Source organism: Pteropus alecto, unplaced genomic scaffold (genome assembly GCF_000325575.1).
Source record: "Pteropus alecto unplaced genomic scaffold, ASM32557v1 scaffold157, whole genome shotgun sequence".
NCBI lineage: Eukaryota > Metazoa > Chordata > Mammalia > Chiroptera > Pteropodidae > Pteropus > Pteropus alecto.
In genome coordinates, this window is record NW_006440626.1 from 3,127,720 (window position 1) to 3,147,955 (window position 20,236).

General features: G+C 41.5%; 1 protein-coding gene across 3 annotated transcripts; it reads right to left on the reverse strand.

Moving 5' to 3' along the window:
• Positions 1 to 1,668: 1,668 nt before the first annotated feature.
• On the reverse strand, positions 1,669 to 20,192 carry XRCC6 (X-ray repair cross complementing 6). 3 transcript variants are annotated; one of them, XM_006917374.3, is made up of 13 exons: positions 20,070 to 20,192; positions 19,364 to 19,451; positions 17,500 to 17,612; positions 14,625 to 14,763; positions 14,100 to 14,354; positions 13,547 to 13,730; positions 10,161 to 10,347; positions 8,483 to 8,651; positions 7,634 to 7,795; positions 6,058 to 6,187; positions 4,806 to 4,906; positions 3,411 to 3,524; positions 1,669 to 2,074 (listed from the first exon to the last, which is right to left on the reverse strand). In XM_006917374.3, the coding sequence occupies exons 2-13, from the start codon at positions 19,434 to 19,436 to the stop codon at positions 1,878 to 1,880; spliced, it is 1,824 nt and encodes a 607-aa protein (XP_006917436.1). In that variant the 5' UTR covers positions 19,437 to 19,451; positions 20,070 to 20,192; the 3' UTR covers positions 1,669 to 1,877. The 3 variants fall into 3 exon arrangements, with proteins under 3 accessions (XP_006917436.1, XP_024906352.1, XP_015449042.1); XM_025050584.1 differs by lacking the exon at positions 20,070 to 20,192 and adding an exon at positions 19,875 to 20,046; XM_015593556.2 differs by lacking the exon at positions 20,070 to 20,192 and adding an exon at positions 19,648 to 19,823.
• Positions 20,193 to 20,236: the final 44 nt, after the last annotated feature.

Consider the following 20,236-nt stretch of genomic DNA (forward strand, 5'->3'; position numbering starts at 1 on the left):
AGCTAGTACTTATTGAGTACCGTGTCCGTTTACGTGATTTCTCATTTTATTTTCACCATTCTGCGTTATTAGTGTAAATATGAGGAAACTGAGGCTCAAAAATGCCAGGTCCCACGGTCACTTGTATGTATGCGATGGAGCCAAGATGCGAATTTATTAAATTTAACTTACGAGCTTACAAAAGCCTAACAAAATTGTGTTTGTACATGTTTCTTCTGGGGAGCTCAACAGCAGAGAAGGCAAGCATCATTAATTTACAGAAAAACAGATCACACAGCTGCCATTTACCATAGACCTCTCGTGGTAATTTTCTATCATTCACCTTACAAGTAAGTGTTTGTTTTTTGACCCTTGAACTCTCATTCTCTCCATTTCGTAAATAGAACAGAAGAAAAGGAGCCTAGACTTGGATAAAGACCCGCAGGAGTGCATAGAAAAGCCTAGAACTCTCTCTAGGGCTCCCCATCTTTAGCCAGGAAATCCAGGGTTGAAATCAAAGGCTCAGATGGTACTCATTCTTACCTTCCAACTTGTGGTGACTAGCCTAATTCTAATCTATCCTGATAGTATTAGTACCCCTTCTAGAACCGAGTTTTATAGCATGCGTCATTTAAGAATGGTCTAATTCCTCAACGTGAGTGAGCACTTACTGTTAAACGGTTTTGCGTTACCTTGCTGTATCTTCAAAAGCATCTTTCAAAAAAGTTTTTTAATTTTTCAATTGACATTCAGTAAAAAGCATCTCTTCTAATTCGAGAATTTTCCTCCCTCTCCCCCAAATAAGGAAAGCAACCTAAACAAGAATATACATCTCCTTTCCAAACAAAAAACACAAGTTAAAAAAAAACTTACAAAACTCAGAATGAAGAACCCAAAACTGAAAGTCTCTTACAAGTGTAATTTGACCCTTCCTACACACCCTTCATGAGACCCTCACTCTAGTCCTGAAGGACACAGGACTTACAAACCCTGAATCTCGAGCCATCCTCGGAGGATGCAAACCCTTGCAGATGCTTTCTTTTCCTCTCAAGCTAATTCTTCAAAAGCAGTAGCAGCAGAAAGAGCAGGAAAGGGGCCAAGGGGATGGAAGAGGGATGGGGAGGGGGGAGAACACAAAGAAAAAGACACTCCCTACCTACTTCCCCTTATAACACTAGGACCCTCCTCTTCCCCTTACCCTAATGCTCCCCTGAAAAATAAGAGGAATAACTCATTTCACTTAAAAGGAACCCACATTCTCTGGTCAAGAGAAAACACATAGATCTTCATATACTTGAATGTCGCATTAAGAGGAATGGAACATGAGGGGTGTGCTTTGCTATGTGAAGCAAACGGGTGACCAGAATTTGAAATGTCACATTCCTATTGCTTCTGAAATCTAGTCTTTAGATCTTAATATGATTAAGATCTAAGACTAGATTTTAATCATATTAAGATCTAAAGACTAGATTAAAGGAAAACAGGTGGGAGGACAGAGGATCTTGCTAGGGCTTGTCATTCCTGAAGTATGTTCACCTGTTCTTGTCACACTTTCCCCTACTGTTAACTGATATCTGTTTCCACTGTGATGAGGTGTGTTCCAAGTGGGAGAGAAAATTAAGCTAATAGTTAACAGCAAGTTTGGATGTGAGGCTGACACATCTTTCTCTTGCACACTAAACAACAGTATATGATACAAAATTAGGGCTCTTTATTCAGAGAGTAGAATAAGGCACAGCGAGGAGGGCTACACTATCTCCATGGCAACAGAAAGTCTCATAAATGTAAAGTCCTTGGCTTCTGTCAGGCAGACTCTTCCTGGTTCAGGAGAATGTTTTTTGATGAGCAAAACTGGGCAGCCTGGCTAGTGTTGAAGGGCGGCTGGCTGTACGGTCTGGTCAGTCCTTCTGGAAGTGCTTACTGAGCGTGTCCAGCAGCTCCTGCTTCCTCATCCCGCCCTTTAGCCCATACACCCTGCAGGCTTCCTTCAGCATGGGCACGGTGAGCTTACCCAGCGTGCCCTGGCTCACATGGGCCTTCAGTTCCTCTTTGGTTAACTCCATCTTGGGCCTTTTGCTACTGGAACCTTCATCATCTGGGGCAAAAGGTCAGAAGAGAATAATTGGAAATGCTACCAGTGGTATCCCAGCTACACTGCACAGGGTGCTCATATGATCTGGGCTGCAGTCAACCATCTTCCATAAAGCCGTGCTGCCCACCTAGGACACCTCGGGAAGACAGGTGTCTTTACAAGGCAGTTTCATGTAAGCGTAGATTCAAAACTATCACACTTAGGTGGGAGTTAAGAGTGGTGTGAGTGCCATCGGTTTACTCAAAACTTGCTCACGCTAAGTGAGTAAGTCATTCATTCCTTCCCTCCTGCCTTCAAAAAGAATTTAGAGAGCACCACATAGGTACCAAGGCACCATACGAAGTGATAAGAATGCGGGCTGACCGAGGTAAACAAGAGCATACACAAGTGTGAAGAGCTATGACGGCAGTTCACACGGGGCACTGGAGGAGTCACTTCCAACGCAAAAAGGAGAAACGCCATGGCCACCACTGACCCTCTCGCACCTCCACTTCCCTCATCGTTTTTTCAGGCAAGCAAGGCCCACATTTGGCTTTTCTTAACCAAAGACAGCCAAAAGGATTATAGCCTAAGCCAAAACTCTTCCTAATGGTGAGGAAGTCATAATGGGCCATCCTGAAAAATGGGTGAGCCACGGTAGAATACTCTGGATCCAGCAGTAAGAAAAAGGGCAGTTCAGTAGAAAAAATATGATCAAGGCCAAAAACTGGAAGTTCGCAGGAAAAAAAGTCAGAGTAAACTACATTTTAGTCAGAACTGGAGAATGGCAAATCGTAACAATATAATTTTCCCTCTATTTTTTGTGAAAATTAAAAAAATAGTAAATAAAGTCCAGGATTGGTGAGAGCATAGAAAAACACACCCATCCCTTCTTGGGCAGTGTATAAATTATATCTCTTTTTCAGAGGCACACTGGCACTTTTTATCAGAATTTTAAATGTTTACACCTTGACCCAGAAATGTCAGTGCTAAGAATCTCTGGGTCAACTCTTAATGATCTGCTCACACAAGCTGACCAATGCGGTCCGTGTTCTCTGCCACGTAACTACCGATAGAGTGAATACGCTATGCACATCTATCCAATGAAGTGCTCTACAGCCTTACTTTTTTTAATGAAGTAGAAACGTAAGTGTGGATATAAATAACTGTCCATCATATACAGCTGAGTAACAAAATAAACTAGAAAAAGACATGAATACTATCCCGTTTGTGCTGAAATATATATGTCTGTGTGTGTTAATAGATTTGTATAGAAATTTCTAAAGGTCCTTATCTTCTGTAATAGGAGCATAAAGACAACTTTTTGAAATAATCCGCTGGACGTCCACTGGCTTCTTACCTTGTTTTCGCTTGGGAATTTTTCCCTCAGGATTATAACCTGGTGGGTAGACGAGTTCCTTAAAGTTATCCACGAGAGGACCCAGTCTTTCATCCATTGCTTTAACCTTGGGCACTAGAAAATCAAAACATAGGAAGAGTCACAAACCCTGGCTTCATGTCCAGTTCTAACTCTAGGGGACCGGAAGAGAAAGCACCTAATGGGGCAGGGGGAGGTCAGGGAAGGGTCCACGAGGAGGCAGCTGACCTGGCCATGAAAACATTCAATAAAGTCTTTCTAACGTTTACTAAGTACCTTCTAATGACTGTATTTAATGAGCACTTACTACAGCCAAGCACAGAGAGGTCAAATGACTTGCCTGAGGTCAAACGGTTAGGAAGTGGTAGAGCTGAGAACTGGGGAAGATTCTGGGGATCAAACAAAAGTCTGTGCCCTCAGTGAGCTTACAGCCTTGTCAGGATAAGGAGGCGGTAAAAACATAGATGCAATAGAGCTGGGCAATGCCATGAAAAAAGGGACTGTATAGGGCACACTGGAACCTAGGAGGAGTCAGGAAAGAACTTTCTGGAAAGCTGATTGTTCTTCCTCAGGTAGCTATTACTCCAAGCAAGAGAAGGGATAGGGATGAGAAACAGCATGCAATATAGAGCTTGAAAATAGGGTGTGAGGAGGGCAGGACCAGCAAGGAGGCTGAAAAGTCAAGCATAGCAAGGTCACGGAAGCACGAAAGCCTGCCCAGGATTTAAACCTCATCATGAGCACAGAAGAAAATCGCTGAAGGGCTATGCAGGCGAGTGACGTGATCAGACCTGCATTTTAGAAAGATCGCCCTGACAGCCGTGAGGAGTGTGAATAGAAGGCGAGTGAGACAGAAGGCCGAAGCAGTGTGTGCTGTTGCGGGGCGGGTAGGGGGTGGATGGGACTGTAATCATGAACGGTGAGAGACCTGACAGCACCTACTGATGGAGCAGAAGGCGTGCGGGATGAGTGGCTGGGATGGCAGGAACAGTCTCCAAGACAAATACAACAACAGTGCCCACCTCGTAGTTACAAGGATTAAATGAGCCAGCGCATAGGACAACAGTGCCTGGCACACAGTAAGCACTCACTAAATGCTATGGATTATTTTTGTTAACTTCTACCATCACGTAGTCATGGGGTGGCCTTTCTCAGAGGCAGGTCTCAGAAGCCTGGCACCTTTTCTTCCTCTCGCTGCAGAACCAGCCAAATGTGTTCCTGGACAGTCTCAGCTAGTCTAGAAAATCTCTCAAACATGGGCCGGACAGTGAGGCTATGTCTTTAGAGGGGGCCGGGAGATCATCCGCACTGCTGGTCCAGAGTGAGATGGAGAAGGAAGCCCCTATGACGAGGACTTCTCAGGCACAGCCCTCTTACATGTCAGATCCACCACTTGTTCGGGCTGCATCAAATCCAGAGCCAAGGCCTCCAGGTTCCTGAAATGCTGCTGTAGCACTGGGTTCTCGAAGCTGTCACTCCTGTTAAAACAATAACATAAAAAAATTAAAATGCAAACATTCTAAAAATTAAAAATAAATAAATAAATAAACCCGACTGCGACAGCTCAGGTCCAAGGTTAGCTGAGAAAAGCGCCCCAACTAAAAGAGTTGGGAATCTTGTCTCTTGAATCAACTTCTCTTTCTTTCGATTTTCCATTTATTGTCCGATGCTAGAGATTCTAATTTAAAAGCAAACAATCCTTGCTCACCTGTCTGTCACTGGAAACTGCGGGCAGAGATAGAGATGGAGGAGGCAAGGCCACGTAAGAACAGAGAAAAGACGAAGGAGAGATGACAGGAGACAGGGAGGTAATGGGCCTGAGGCCTCTTCCTTCCCATACTCAGTAGCAGCAATGGGAGTAGAAAGAGAAAGAATCTAGGGCCAAAAAGACCTAGCTCTTCCAGCTGGATGAGTCTGGGCAAGCTGCCTCACTCCTCTAAGCCTCCGCTTCTTCATCTGTAAAATGGGTGCAATATCTAGCTTTCAGGGTTCTTATGAAGAATGGATGAGATAATGTTGGAATTTATCTAGAACAGTGCTCGGCACAGAGGAGAATCTTAACAATGCTTCTTCCATTTGCCCAATAAAAGATCAGCAGGAGGCTACATCTGGAGGGGAAGGTATTACTTGCCCCAAGGGCAGCAGATATAGGAAAGCAGCCTAAACACAAAGATGGAATGGGAAAAAAATTACGCTTGGTGTCAAATTATGCGGGTTCTCAGAGATGGTCTATGTGTATGTGAAAGCAAATGACTTGAATTATATAATCATTCTTTTAATCCTGTAACAATTTACATTGGATTTACTTATTTTCACTCATTGTGTGAGTAAATCAAGGAAAAGACCAACTAAGAATTTTCTCCTTACTGCCGCCTTTTTGAACTTGCTCAACTAATCTGGCTTTCTCAGCACAATAGGACAGGCCAACCAGCTGTAAGCATTTAGCACAATTCCAGAGTCACTATAATAAGACCTTTCAGACTTTATGTTGCTTTTAAAAAGTTATAATCAGTTAACTGAAAAGAGTAAAATCCCATTCTCTTGGTCTAGGCTTAACTCAAATTTCCAATAAGACTTTGAACTCAGGAGGCATTTCCAGAAGAAAGCCTGAGACCGACCCACTGCTCACCTGTATTTGAAGCGGAGCTTCTGAACAATAGCCTTCATGCTGTCTATCTGCTCCCGGTTTGCCATGACTTTTTCAGTAAAGGGCACTTTCCGTTTATCGTCAGCATAGGGTAAGAAGACGAGCTGGAAGCCTGAGGAAGGAAGATCAGTTTTCTGAGATTTGACTAAAGAAAAGTTTTCAGTGATTGAGTTGTCGTTTGTCTTTCAGCTCCAAATTCACCCTTCTATGTCCTGGGAGTCAGGGGCTGGGACCCTACACACCCCATTTCTCCTTCACTTACTGATTGCTGTTAGCATCTGCCTGGCAGACTTCCCCCTGGAGGGCGACTCCAAGGCAGGGGTGCTCCTTCCCATATACTTCCTGTTCCTATCAGTGTCGTCCCAGCTGAGGCTCTTTACCCCGCAGCAGTAGTCGGTTCCGCCTCCAGCTTTTCTGATCCACCTAGAGAAAGCTGGACAGCGCCTCCTCTCTCAAGGGCTCAGTCCCAGCCTCAACCTTCCTGCCTCTGAGCTCCCCACTTTGTTCCCCACCTTCCACCAAATGCTGAAAGGGAAGAGGTGACGGTTAGCCGGCTGATCTTATTCTATTACTGGCTGGTTCTAGAAAGTCTGGAAAATCTAGACAATGGAACCAACTACTGCTGCCAGGTGAAAGGCCCAATGCTGACAGCACTGAGCAGGAGGCAGGAGAAAATCCCTTCGCTTTTCTCTGCCCTGTGGTCTCCCTCCAGCACCTGCTCTTGACAGAGCCTCACCCAGAGTCAGCTGGCAAAGGAGAAACTGGGTTTAGAGAGTCTCAGCCACAGCAGCACAGAACATTAAAGGGTGAACTTGGAGCTGAGAAACGACAGCTTAATAGCTGACGGACAAAGCTATTCCTCAGCATTCTAGTGACCAGGGTTAGAAATAGAATATTTTCAAAGAATTACTTTATAAAGTTAATATTTATTAGCATGGTTAAAGAAGAGAGATGATGATCGACTGCTGGCTACTCTGTGCTAAGCACTTTCATGTTTATTAACTTATTTCAAATGTGAAACAACTTTGAGAGAAAGGTGTTCCATTATTCTTATCTTTGCAGATAAGGAATATAAACGGAAAGGTCAAATTATTTGCCCAAGTTGGCCAGTTTACAAGTGGCAAAGATGGGCCTGAAACAAAAAAATGTAAGCTTTCAGACACGTTGCACAAGATAAGGTCAGATCTGACTTCAAAATCCAAGGCTTTTCCACTATACTTTGCTGCCCTGTGTACACAGGAGATAAACCAAAGATTAAACGCTACAAGCGTGCCAAACAATGGCTTTAGTAAAGAAAGGTGTTAGTAGAAAGACCCCATGAACTTGTGTCAGTAACCCGCAAACAGTCCCTATGCAGTCAATTCTCAACCCATGCTGTGCAGTGCACAACCATATTCGGCAGCCTCGTGCATCAAATTCATCTGTGAAACCTCAAAAATACAGACTTCCCAGGACCCATTTCTGGAGGCTCTGGTACAGAAGGTACATTTGGGATCCCAGGAGTGGCTCCAAAGTCTGAGCCAGGTTCAGAAGCACTGAAAATCTCTCTTTCACATACCTGGGGGAGTCACCTGAATTTTCTGCTCATCCAGCTCCTCTTCCTGTGGCACCAAGGCCACAAAATAAGGGGAAATGTTCTGGCGGGGGGTGTACCTGCACACTGCCATAACCTCCTTCTCCAGACACTTGGTGAGTAGAGCACTGAACAGGGTTGAGCTCCCTGGAAAAGAAACATCCCAGGGGTCAACGCCTTCAAGGTGTCTCTATCTTTCCCTCTTAGCCCATATTATTAGCCTACAATTTCTCTTCCATTTTCTTAAAAGGGCTTATGATTCGTTAGCAGGTAAGGGGTGATGGACCCAGAGCTGAGGGGAAAGTCGGGGTAGCAGAGGCATAGAAAGGAAAGGAAAAAGAGATTGGATGCCTCAAACGCTCCATTTAGGAGTGAGAATTAACATCAGTTTACTTTTACGATCCTTAGGCTAACGACATAAGCCCCATTTGCTAATGAAAACCAATCAGATCAAATCTGGGGGGTTCGTTAGTTATAGCACAAATAAACACAATGGCCAAATTCGTAACATCTTTAATTGCCAACACTAGGAAAGACGTTCGTTTTTCAAACACTATCTGATACCTCTAAGAATTCCACAGGAAGTTTTTAAAATACTAATTCCACATCCCTTCCTGGATATTCGCAATGTATCAGTTTATTACAGGTCCTAGAGAAATCTCTTTAACCTGGTTTAGTCTCCCATTTCCAAAATTTATTTGAGCATGAAACACTTTCAAAATACACCAATCGCACACCTTATACAGTTCCCAAGCAGCACCCATTTAGAAGCTGCTGCTCAGTAAGTTGCCTCCTGTGTTACTCATTCGTTTACCCTTGGTCTGGGCCACTTGCCATTCATTAGGTACTCCTCGGGGTACACGAACAGGGAGGGCCGCAGGAAATGGTGCTTCTTCAGCATCGTCAAGGGCTTGAAACCAATGAGAATCAAACCTGGTTCATCGAACCGTCTTAGCAGTTCTGTTTCCTCTTTCTCTAGTACAATCTGGCGACTCCCATAGATCTAAAGGTGGGGGACAAGAAAGGCCACATAGACAGGCTACATGGAGATGCAAAGTTGTTGCCACGTGACACTAACGAGTCAAAACCCACTCTCTTCTAAGGAGCAAGAAGATGGCTCTCCAGGGGTACTGAACTTCTACCACAGGAAATTAACATTTACTAAGAGCCCAGCAGGCGCTTTACCACTTTATGTCTGTCATTCAACTCATCTCTGTACAATCCTAGACATAGATGTAAAAATCTGTTTTATAGATGAGTGAACTGAGGTTCAAGGGATGGTAACTTGCTCCAGGTTATACTACTAAATTGGGCTTTAAACCCAGATCTGTATGGTACCAAAGGATGTGCTCTTCAAACTTTTACTCTCTCCCTCATTTAACAAGTAATGAATGGTCAGCATCATCCTTGGCACACAAAAGATGCTCAAACCATACCTATTTATTGAGAGGACCTGTGTCAGGTAGTGTGCTAGGTCTCAGTTAGTGTGGGAGGTAGACACACACACAAACACACACAAATGACTTCCAAACTTTAATGTTTGCATTTCGATCCTAAATATGCAATTAGTAACAGAACTTGTAACAGTCAAATTTGGGTTTTATAAACAAAAACAAAGCCCTCAAGGTTTTGTTTGGTTTTTTGGTTTTTTTGCAGGGTTGGGGAGGTATTGAATCAAGAAAGAAACTCAGAGACTGGAAGAGCTACTTCCTATGAATAAACTAACATGGAAAACTAGTTACTTCCAAAATGAAAAAGGAAATTTCTTCTCTCCTTCAGAAAGCAGGGCAAAACATTTTGGCTTGAAATTTGGGCTCCAAAAAACATCTCATCGGCTTAATCAAAATTATCTAATTTTAGTCACTTAGTTGATCCTTCTAGGTCCTGAACTTATACAACATCTCAGATTCTCTCCCACATTTTGCGTAATCAAAAAGGAAGGATGATTCATTTAATTTTAATTTTAGATATCAAATCCTTCTACAGAGCGAACAGAGGTAAGAGAATGAACAAAGATAACGTTCTGCATTCTTAGTTGTCTTTCAGATTAAGAAAGACATACACGTATCATTTCAAAGCGCAGGAAAAATTTGGTTAGTTTGGCCAAAACAAAAATCTTTCTTTTGCCAAAAAAAAAAACTTTCCCCAAAAAAAAAAAAAGAGTATGCCTCACACCTAACTCGTCATCATCTCCCTAGTCAACTACCAAGCATTTTCTGCTATTGTACCTGAGCAAGGAATTCGACCTAGAAGACACAGAGCAGCACGTGCTGAGTGATCAAGGACTACAGTCTTCACTGACATCTTTCAAACACTTGGTCTAACTTTTTAGCTCTCAAGGTATCACTGATCTAGGTTCCTAGTTCCAAAGAGCAACGACTTTGTGTTTTAACGGCTTGGCTAGGAAGACACACACAAGAAACTTATTTAACTGGTTAGGTTGATCAGTGTCTCCCCTTCCCAGTTAACTCTTCAATGAGACAAAATTCGGTAAGAAGGCAGGCAGACCTACCTGAGACCTCTTGGTGTCGCTAGGCAAAAGCAAACTGCCTGTATTTACATTAAATGTCCGTGTCTTGGTTTTCACTGGTTCATTTGTTTCCCGATAAAGCTTGATGGGAGGAGGTTTGAGAGCCTTCTGAACCATATTATAAATGCCGACGGTGAGCGCTATATCTTTGTTGAGCTTGAGCTTCAACCTAAAGGAAAAAAATAATAAAACAGCATACACTGAACGATGATACTTTCCTATCTAAAATTCCTGCATGGTACCCAAGCTTTAATTTGCTTTATCCTCTCTGATAGTACTAAACGAGCTCTTAGAATATAAATATAATGCATTTTAAAAATACAGTGGAGTTTGTTGTAATACCATCTCAGGGTTTATACCACAAAAATTAGTTTCAAAATATATTAACTATTTAAAATAATGGCAAAGAATGGACTGTAATAAAAATGATTATTTTTATTGAGCCCAGCAATATACCAATCCCTTTATAGCTATTCTCTCATTTAATCATCATAACCCTGTAAGTACTGTATTGATTATCTGTTGTTTCTGCTTGTCTAGTATTCCTTTCCCCTTCTTTTTCATAATGAAACTCCAATTTTCCTTTGGGAACCAGCCTTACCCCACAGTAGTTTTGGGAGAATGTTAACCAGGTGCTGTGCCCTGCCCTGGCCAAGTGGTGGGCATACCTGATCCAGGCTCAACCCAACTCCTGAGCGTCTGGGACTTATGCAGTGACCAAGGAAGGGCACAGTTGGAGGGAATGTTTTCTGATAGTGGCACCCCAAAGACACTATCATTAGTTCTTGCTATCTAGCTCTCTGGTGCCACTCTGGTTCCTATTGTACACACGCTGTGCAGGATTTTGTTTGAATATGCTGAATTAGCCAAGAGTCAGTTTCTGTTGCTTGCTACCCCAAAATCATATTACTGTCCTTTTTACAGATGAAAACATTGAGGCTCAGAGATGTTATCTAACTTGTTTAAGGGTAGACAACTAATAAAAACTGGTGTTCAAACACTGTATGTCTGATTTAAAGCTCATGTACGTTTCCATTAGGACATATTACTCTACAGTATTTATACCAACATCTTCAGGAGAAATAGGACCTTCCATAATAATGATAACGTGCAAAATAGTTACAATACTGTGAAAAAAAGCACAACACAAAATTACACAGTCTAGCACGTGTGGAACATTCTCTAGGATAGAAAATATGTTGGGCCACAAAACAAGTCTAAATACATCCAAAAAGCCTGAAATCATACAAAACAGGTTTTTTTAACCAAAATGGATCTAAGTTCGAGATCTACAACAGAATTCTGTGAAAACCTCAAATGTTTAGAAATCAAACAATACACTTCTAAATAATCCAAGAAGTCAAAGAATAAGTCACAAAGGAAAGTTAAAATTATTTTGAACTGAAAAGTGAAAACACAACATATCAAAAGGATGCAGCTAAAATAGAGCTCAGAGGGAAATTTATAACTTTAAACTCCTTTATCAGAAAAGTGTCATATTAATAAGCCAATCTTCACTGTTGTGTAATGTTTAGCAGTAAGTATTGAGTTTAAAGAAAAGTTTAGAGGTTACAGCTAGTTCAAAGGTATATTGATTCACAGAGTGGAAAGAACATAGCTTTGGGGCAGAGCCCTAACTAGAAATATTGGCTCCTGGAGCCGGCACCTAATATGCCCCCAGATCAATCTGGCAATGCGTGACGTGGCCCATAGGTGAGTACTCGTACCAAATGGCACTACTACCACCACCAACCATCTGGTGGCTTCCTACTTTAAATTATTCTGGCTTACTAGGTGTTAAACTCGGTTGTCTAAAGGCTACTGAAGGAGAGCTGACAAGAGTGTAACCAATTAAAAACTGTGCAATCTTCAAAAGTAATTTTTTTTAAACTGCTGTATTCTCAAAATTATAGCATCTTGGGAAAAAGTACTGCCCAATGTGGTCCACTCTGGCCTTGGCCTTCAAGTGACCTTGGTTCTATTTCTAACCTAAAATAGCAATGCTATTACTCCTCCCAACCCATCTTAAATTTTTCACATTTATAAATTAGGTACCTTTCGACCTTGAAAATTTCGTAACTCTAAGACAGAGTTACAGCGTAACATCACACAGTTTATGTCACACCTTGCCGAGGAAAATGTGAAAACCCACAGTGCAAAACAAGTTGCTTGATCTTTCTTAGGGTTAAGAAATATTACTAATGGGGAAGTTTCAATCTACCTCAAAGGGTCGTTATTAAAGATTAAATGAATTAATTAACAGGTTCACCACGAAGAATGTAGGACAATGCCGGGTACACAATAACCATGCAATAAAACAACTATATTATTATCTTTTAGCAAGAACTATGAGAATTTTCTAGACCTTTGGCCTAAGGCATTATTAGCTCTCAAACAGCTCCAGTGTAGTATTATTATTCATATCAAGTATCCTATAACAACTCTTCCACGAAATAATAGCGAACATTTATTAACAATTACTACATGCCAAGCACTATGCCTAGATTATTCCATTTAATCATCACAACAGTCCTATGAGGAGGGATCAGTTTTGCTCCCATTTTACTGAGGCTCAGAGAAGTTATACATCTTACCTCAGGCCACACAGCAGAGAGGCCTGGACTAGAATCCAATCGATCTGACTCTATTTTATGCTCCCGGCCACCCTCACCAAAATGTGTAGTAGATTTCCAAATTGCAGTAGTAACAACACCCCATCATTTCAGGAAGGGGGAAGAGAGCAATGACAAGACCATAACTGTAGCAACGAGCTGGTTCATGGTTTCCTTAAAATAATTCCATGGGTTTTCTAGTAGAATATCAGTAATCTCTTGAAAACTGCTCAAAAACCGATGGCCATATTCCCTTACCTTGAGGAAACTAGCCCAAAACAAAAGCCTGATGCTCTTTAGGAAGAAATGCTGAGGAGCCAAAGCGCTCTGAAGGAAGATAAGCCAACAGTCCGGTTCCTACCAGCCTCAAGTTTGTAAGAAATCAGAATGACACAGTTTCAACAATTATAATAACTAACGTTTTTGGAGCTTTTGCTCTGTACCCGGTACTACTGTTATCCCTAATTTACAGAGAAGAAAGCAGCCAATGAACTACTGAGTGCAACTGAGGCCACTGTAAGGCCTCAACTGATTACCCCATGGAAATGGCGGGCTATGCTATTTTGAAGAAATACCCTAGCTTTTTCCATAGAAAGAGAAGCAAACAGTTCGTGCTATCCTGAAAGAAAGTTTTTTAGAGGAACACCGTGAGGCAGTGACGTGACCCAGAGTTACGTTTATGAGTAGCCGGGAGGTCAAGCCATCTATTGCCTAGGACCAGGGACTGTGGGCAGGTGGCCCAGGCTCAGTGCCCACCTGCTGAGCGCACGCTTCTTGGTCTCCCTGGAGAGAACCTTCCTCAACAGGTCTTCTAGCTTGCTCGATTCCTCGAAGTGAACCCCGAAGTCTTCATCCTCGGCTATGCTGATGATATCTCTGTAGAATACGGATATGTCAAAGCCTCCATGTTTCTTCAGGTGCATCAAGTCAAGGAAGATGCCTGGGCAAGGAAAGACGAAAGAGAGGGGAAACAATTTTCAGCAAGAATTTTTTTCTGTTAAGCTCAAATATGCTTTTAAAAGCTCCCAAAGAACTAGACCAATTAACATGTCAGGACTTAGAGAAAGGGCTAAAGGAATCAATTGGCTGCTGTAACGAGTTCAGATAACTTATTCAAAACCACCATTCATGGCAGCATTAAAGTCACGAAACTCTGGGAGAGTCTTTTAGACAGCTAATGGCCTGGCCATTTTCAGTGGCTTCGCTTTATTCTTTCATTTTACCGTGAATGGTGAAAAGCAAATGTTTGACGTCGGCTATGAAGAAGCAATAAAATTAAGTGCCAATTTAAAACAAGGAAAATGCTGACCTGTGTCACGAAGATCCCCAGCTTTGGTCCTGGCCCGGCTGGCTTTGGCACTGTCATTGCCATGGGGGTTGTCTTCATTGGTGAACAGCATGATCCTCTTATGGCTCATCTTGAACTGGACATCGCTAAAGAGGTTGGCACAGACCCACAGCACTTCATTTAGTGAGTAGTCACATCCATGGCCAATCATGTCTTGGAAATGTTTTTTTCCCTGCTGACCCTTAAACCGGTCAAGTTCTAGCACTCGTTTAGCACCTGATCAGAGAGAGGGGGTCAAATGAGCAGAAAAGTCAGGACGGTGTAAGCAGCTGCCTTCACAAGGCTAACAGAAGGGCCTAGGGTCCCTTCCTCACCTCAGAGCTATTTACCCTACATAGCAAACGTCCACAGCCCAGTAAGAATCCCCTTGTGCAAAAGAGCATACTCTTAGTCAAGATGTCATTTGCTTCCTTCTCCATATTCCTCTTTGTTCAGGGTAGTGACCTTCTCATGTCAGAGAAAAGTCGATCTCAGAATACTACCGACCTGGATTATCCAGCTCCTGTAAGACGTAAATATTTTTGAAATTCACTGAGTTTTTGTCCTTCTCGGTACCATAGAACACCACTGCCAAGAGATCTCGATCACTGCTTATGATCTTATTGGTGTATACACTCTTGATACACTGAAAATAAAAAGAACAATTCAATTAATATTTAACTAGTTACCACTAAACTTAAATGCTGTAAGTAAGTGCCTGGCACATAGTAGGTGCTCAATATATATTTGCTAAATTTGTACATGGCATTAGAATAAGCATGACCTCTACCTTCAGGAAATTCATGAATCAGTGAGAGTAATGAGCATATATATTACGCTATAAGAAGTATAAGCGGTCCTTATCATAAGGAGCTAGAGAATTAAAAACATTTATATACTCAGGGAGGAAACTCTGCTACAGGGGGGTGAAAAGCCCAGTACTAGAATCAGAAAACCTGGATTTTAATCTCACTCGAGTCACTTATTTAATTGGTTGGGTCTGGACAGGCCACTTGAGCTTTCAAGTAGCTTGATACCAAGAAACGGAACTTACATATATAAAATAATTACATGTATAAAACGTTGAAGCTAACGATAACTATATGTGACCTGAAAATAAGTCTGTAACTACTGACAGCATCTTCTGAAATAAACTGCGCTTAATTACACAACTATAGACATCAGTATTCCAGGAAAGGTCTATCTACCTGTTTAAAGTAAAGCTGGCATCTGGTAAGTCAGTATCTCACAAGAGTTGGCCAGTCCTGGAAAGCTATTTAATTCTGGGTACACTGACAAAATTAAGTTCCTAAATCTGCAAGGCTGAGAAATAAACCAACTATGATGACCCCCTCCATGTCCTGCCTGAGCCTCTAACCAGCCCTCCTCCACAGTGTTCTGTTGTTAAAAATAGAACTTAGAGTATGTCTAGTAATTGACGATAACCTGCAGGGCAAGTAGTCATTGCCATAAATATTTTAATAGACTCTTTGAGCAGACTACAAACTTTTACAAAAATTTGGTGAGGGCTTCTTAGGTTCTCGGAATTAAAAACACAAAAACAAAAATAATTAAAAGGGATTTCAGAAAACGTTTTTTTCATTGCTTCTTATCAAATACATTACGCTCATCTGTGAATGTCTCACTTATTCGCTACATACGACTGTTTTCTTCTGGGTTCTTTAGGCATGAAGGGTTCCAGGAACACTTTGAAACTACAGGTAGAACTGTGAGTGATCTTTTTGGGGAGAGGGTACATAGCTTTCATCACATTACAAAGAGAAGTCTATGACCTGAAAAAGGTGAAACCAGTGCTCTTCAGAGAGTAATCTCGAAACTAGCAACCTCAGCATCACCTGGGAACTTGCTAGAAATGCAAATTCTTGGTCCTGGCTCCTGAACTACAGAATCTGGGGCGAAGCCCTATAGTCCATGTTAATAAGCCCTGCTGGTGACTCTGATATAGGTAAAAGTTTGAAAACCACTGCTTTAAAGTTAAGGATTTTTTATTAATTGTTTTTAGATGCAAGATATTCCAAGTTGCCAACTGCAAGAAATGTTTGTATACAAATTATAACATGAGAAGCTTCTGTTTGGTGCCAAATTCTGAAAACATAAGACATGAGATATATATATCTCTATAAAAATATTTCTCTATGAATAGGGATCTTTTTAATTGAGATGAAATTCACATAACAAAATTAACCATTTTAAAGTGAAAATTTCAGTAGTATTTAGTACTTTCACAATATCATACAATCACTACCTCCGTCTAGTGCCAAAACATTTTCATCACCCCAAAAGCAAGTCTCAAACCCATTATGTAGTAGCTCTCCATTCCTCCCTCCCTCTGACCCTAGGAACCACCAGCCTGCATTCTCTGTGGAATATCTATTCTACATTCCATATAAATGTAATCATGTAACATATGACCATTTGTCTGGCTTTCTTCACTTAATATAATGTTTTCAAGGTTCATTCATCTTGTAGCATGTATCAGTATTTCATTCTTTTCCATGGCTAAGTAATATTCCCACTGTATGTGTAAACATTTTGTTTATCCATTCAAAATGTTTTGGAATGAGACAGAGGTGGTAGTTACACAACGTTGTGACTATACTAAGTACCTTTGAATTGTACACATTAAAATGGTTAATTTGTTATGTGAATGACATCTCCATTTGAAAAATGAAACTATTTAATCCTCACAACAGCTTGATGAGGAAGATACTATAATTCTGTCCATTTCATGGATGAGGAAACAGATACCAAGAAGTTGAGCGGCTCTTAGATCATACAGTTTGTAAGAGGCAGAATCAGGATTCAAGTACCTGTTTCTTATTGTATTGGGGATATACATACCTGGGATGGGGACTTGCTGGGTCACATGCTAATTTTATGTTTAACTCTTGGAGGAACTGCCAAACTATTTTCCACAGCGGCTGATCCATTTCACATTCGCACCAGCAACGCAAGAGGTTTGCAATTTCTCCACCTCCTTGCCAACACTTCTTATTTTCCCTTTTTTAAAAAAATTATAGCCATCCTAGTGTGTGTGATACCTCACTGTGGTTTTGATCTGCATTTTTCTAATGACTAAAGATGCTGACCATCTTTTCCTGTGCAGCCCACATCTACTACAAGGGTTAATGCCGGAGGTGGGAGCAATGTATTCACAGGGTCTGGAGTTCAAATCCAGAAGAAAAAGTTCTCCAAAACTGCTACTCTTTTTCAGCTGCAAGTATAGGTGGTCATCCTGGGAGGCTGACCATCATTTATCATTCACAAACAAAATTTTCAAAGAGTCCATATTTTTTTAAGTGGTATTACTACTTTGAGTTTTTTTGTTTGTTTGTTTGCTTAAATAAAAAGGTAGACTTACCTGGATACTCATGTCAAAAGGAGTCAATTCATCTTCACTCTGAGACTCAAACATGGCCCTAGAAGCATCAACCACAAAAATCAAACTATCTCTTCCTGAATATTTATATTCTCCTATGGGGAAAAAAATAGAAAAATGTTTGCTCTATGTTCACATTTAACATGTTTATTATTCATATAAAACAAGAAAAGCCCAGTAAGCAGAAGTATAACCTGATGAATTATTATAAGGTGAACATCCTTAAAACCACTACCCACACCAGGAAATTCAATCTTGCCAGTCACCCTAGAAGCCCTCTCCATGTCCCCTCTCAATTAGAATACCCACCCTCCTCCCAAGAGTAACCACTCTCCTGACTTTTAGAAATCACTTCCTTATTTTTCCATATAGTTTTATCATCCAAATAAACATTCCTAAATACTAATTTTGACTTTTCAAAAATGTTTATGAAGCCTCTTAATCTATGGGTACCCCTCCATCTTCTGTCTCTGATAACTTATTTGTTGAAGAACCAGGATGTGTGTCATGCAGTTTTCCACCTTCTGAATTTTGCCAACTATATTCTTTCGGGGCAGATCAACACAGTCCTCTTTCCTACTAAGGACCTAGAGAAGCTTCATCAGATTCTGGTTTTCTTTTTTCCTTTCTCTGGCATAATTACATCATGGGTGATGTATTTTTCATAAAAAGGCACATGATGTCTGGTTGTCTCCCTTTTAACACTGCTGCTTAATACAATAAACTTAATTACCCATCTTTTTACAACAATATGGCAACATGTGCCAAGAGCCTTAAACAAAATTCTACCTTGACCCAGGGAATTCCGCCTCTTAATAAGATATGGAAAAACCTTTATGCAAAATTTTTTACGATGATGTTTATTAAAGAAAATGATAATTAAAATACACAATAGGAAGTAGATGAATAAATTATACTACATTTAAAATGAGTTATCAAAACTATATATATGTGTAGATGGAAAAAGATTACATATTATATAATATAAAGATATTATATATCTAAAATAAGAAAAAGGCAGAACACAAAATTATGTATATATGTTTTAAATTCATTTTGGAAAAAGACTGGTGTAAATTAAAATTTAAAAATGTGTATGCACCACAATTACAATAAAAAATCAGACACTAAGAAAAACATATACGTAGTTAGAAAATGTGCAGAATGAAAGATATGTGAAGGAAATATGCAAAACACCAAAATGCTGGTAGTAGTTGTGTTAGGGTGGTAGATTATACAGATTACAATAAACTTTCTCTATTTTTTATATTTCCTGTTTCTCAATTTTAATAAAAACACTTAAAAAATTTCTACCCAGAACTCAGTATGTCGAAGACATGTACCCCTTATTTCTGTCTTTGTCTTATGTGTTACTGTGTTGGCTGAACATACACTCCCAAACCTGGAGGGTATGGTGAGGGAATGACACTTGTAACTGTGTTACTAATGTTTATTCTTTGGTTGCTGCAGTTATTGTATGTTGAAAGCATTTTTATACTGAGGTCCTAGAATGAGTAAAACTACTTTCCTGGGTGAAGAAGAGTCTTACTTGAGCCGCCGAAGGTGACAAAAGATACCACTGTTCAGGGTCATTTATTGGAGCTCAACAGATGTCCATCTACCGGTGTCCAGCAAAAGTTTAAGGCTAAGAATGTCCCATAGACTAGAGTAGGACGTGAATAAAAGAGCCTAGGGTAGCTCTGCAAAGCTCAAAGGCAGAAAAGTATTTGAGATCCTTGGGAGAGAGACAGGCAGGCCCTTAAATAGCAAAGGACACCCAGTAAATATAGGCAAGGAAAGTCTTTCTTCCACACATGGAAGGGTACATGCCAAAGTCACCTACTACCTGCTTCAAGGCTCTCCTCTTCTTCTTCTTCTTCATCACCCTCGTTTTTGTAATAAGACTCCCACTCTGACATGTTGGTTACTGCTCACTAGGTGAAAGAAAATTAAGATCAATAACAAGCAAATTTAAACCTAAAAATATCGACTCCTAGGCTCCTTTGAGATCTGTCCAAAGGGCTCGAGGTTACTCGTGAGGAATGCGGATACTGGATTCTGCTGCCTCGAGAGCGCTTGGTAACTGAGAAGCAGAAGTAAATGGGCATGAGGATCATCTAGCCGCCTTGCCTTGGCTATGCCTTAAGGACGCTTCAGGGCCTGTGGTGGCCCAGGGTGGCCGCTCTGACTGATGTGGAGGTCACGTTCCACCTCCTGCTCCATCTGGACTTGAGGGATTCCCGCTCCAGGGTACTCAGTTCTCTAGCCAGACTCATTGGTCTTCATCCCGCCCCTAAAATCTCTCCCAACTCCTCTGCCAGCCGCGCCCAGTGGGGGAGTCTCAAACGCAGGCGGACCTCCAAGGCCGGTGCCGCGTCCCCCGGAGGAAGGAATGGACTAGAGGCTGCCTCTGCACCTCACGTCAGCACACTTCTGGCTGACGCGGCCCTGTGGCCAGGATAGGGGGACGCGCAAGACTGAGGAGGCGAAACAGAACCAGGTTAGACCTGGCCAGCCAGCAACAACACAGAACACAGACCGCTCCGGCCTACCTCGAGCGCAGGGACAAGATCAATTTGGACACCAGTCCCGGCGCTGCGCAAGCGCGGGTTCCGGATCGCTCTCTCCCAATCAACGCCCCTTACGTCATCACGCATAGTGCGCACTTTTCCTGTCAAGCCGACACGCCCCCTCCCACAACCTGCTTCCTATAGACATC

Excerpts from the sequence above, each read along its gene's own strand:
- XRCC6 (XM_006917374.3), bottom strand. The coding sequence starts at position 19,436 with ATGTCAGAGTGGGAGTCTTATTACAAAAACGAGGGTGATGAAGAAGAA. Across the intron at positions 14,764-17,499 it reads CTTTTGACATGAGTATCCAG|TGTATCAAGAGTGTATACAC; the intron begins GTAAGTCTACCT and ends TTTTATTTTCAG. Across the intron at positions 4,907-6,057 it reads AAGCTCCGCTTCAAATACAG|GAGTGACAGCTTCGAGAACC; the intron begins GTGAGCAGTGGG and ends TTGTTTTAACAG.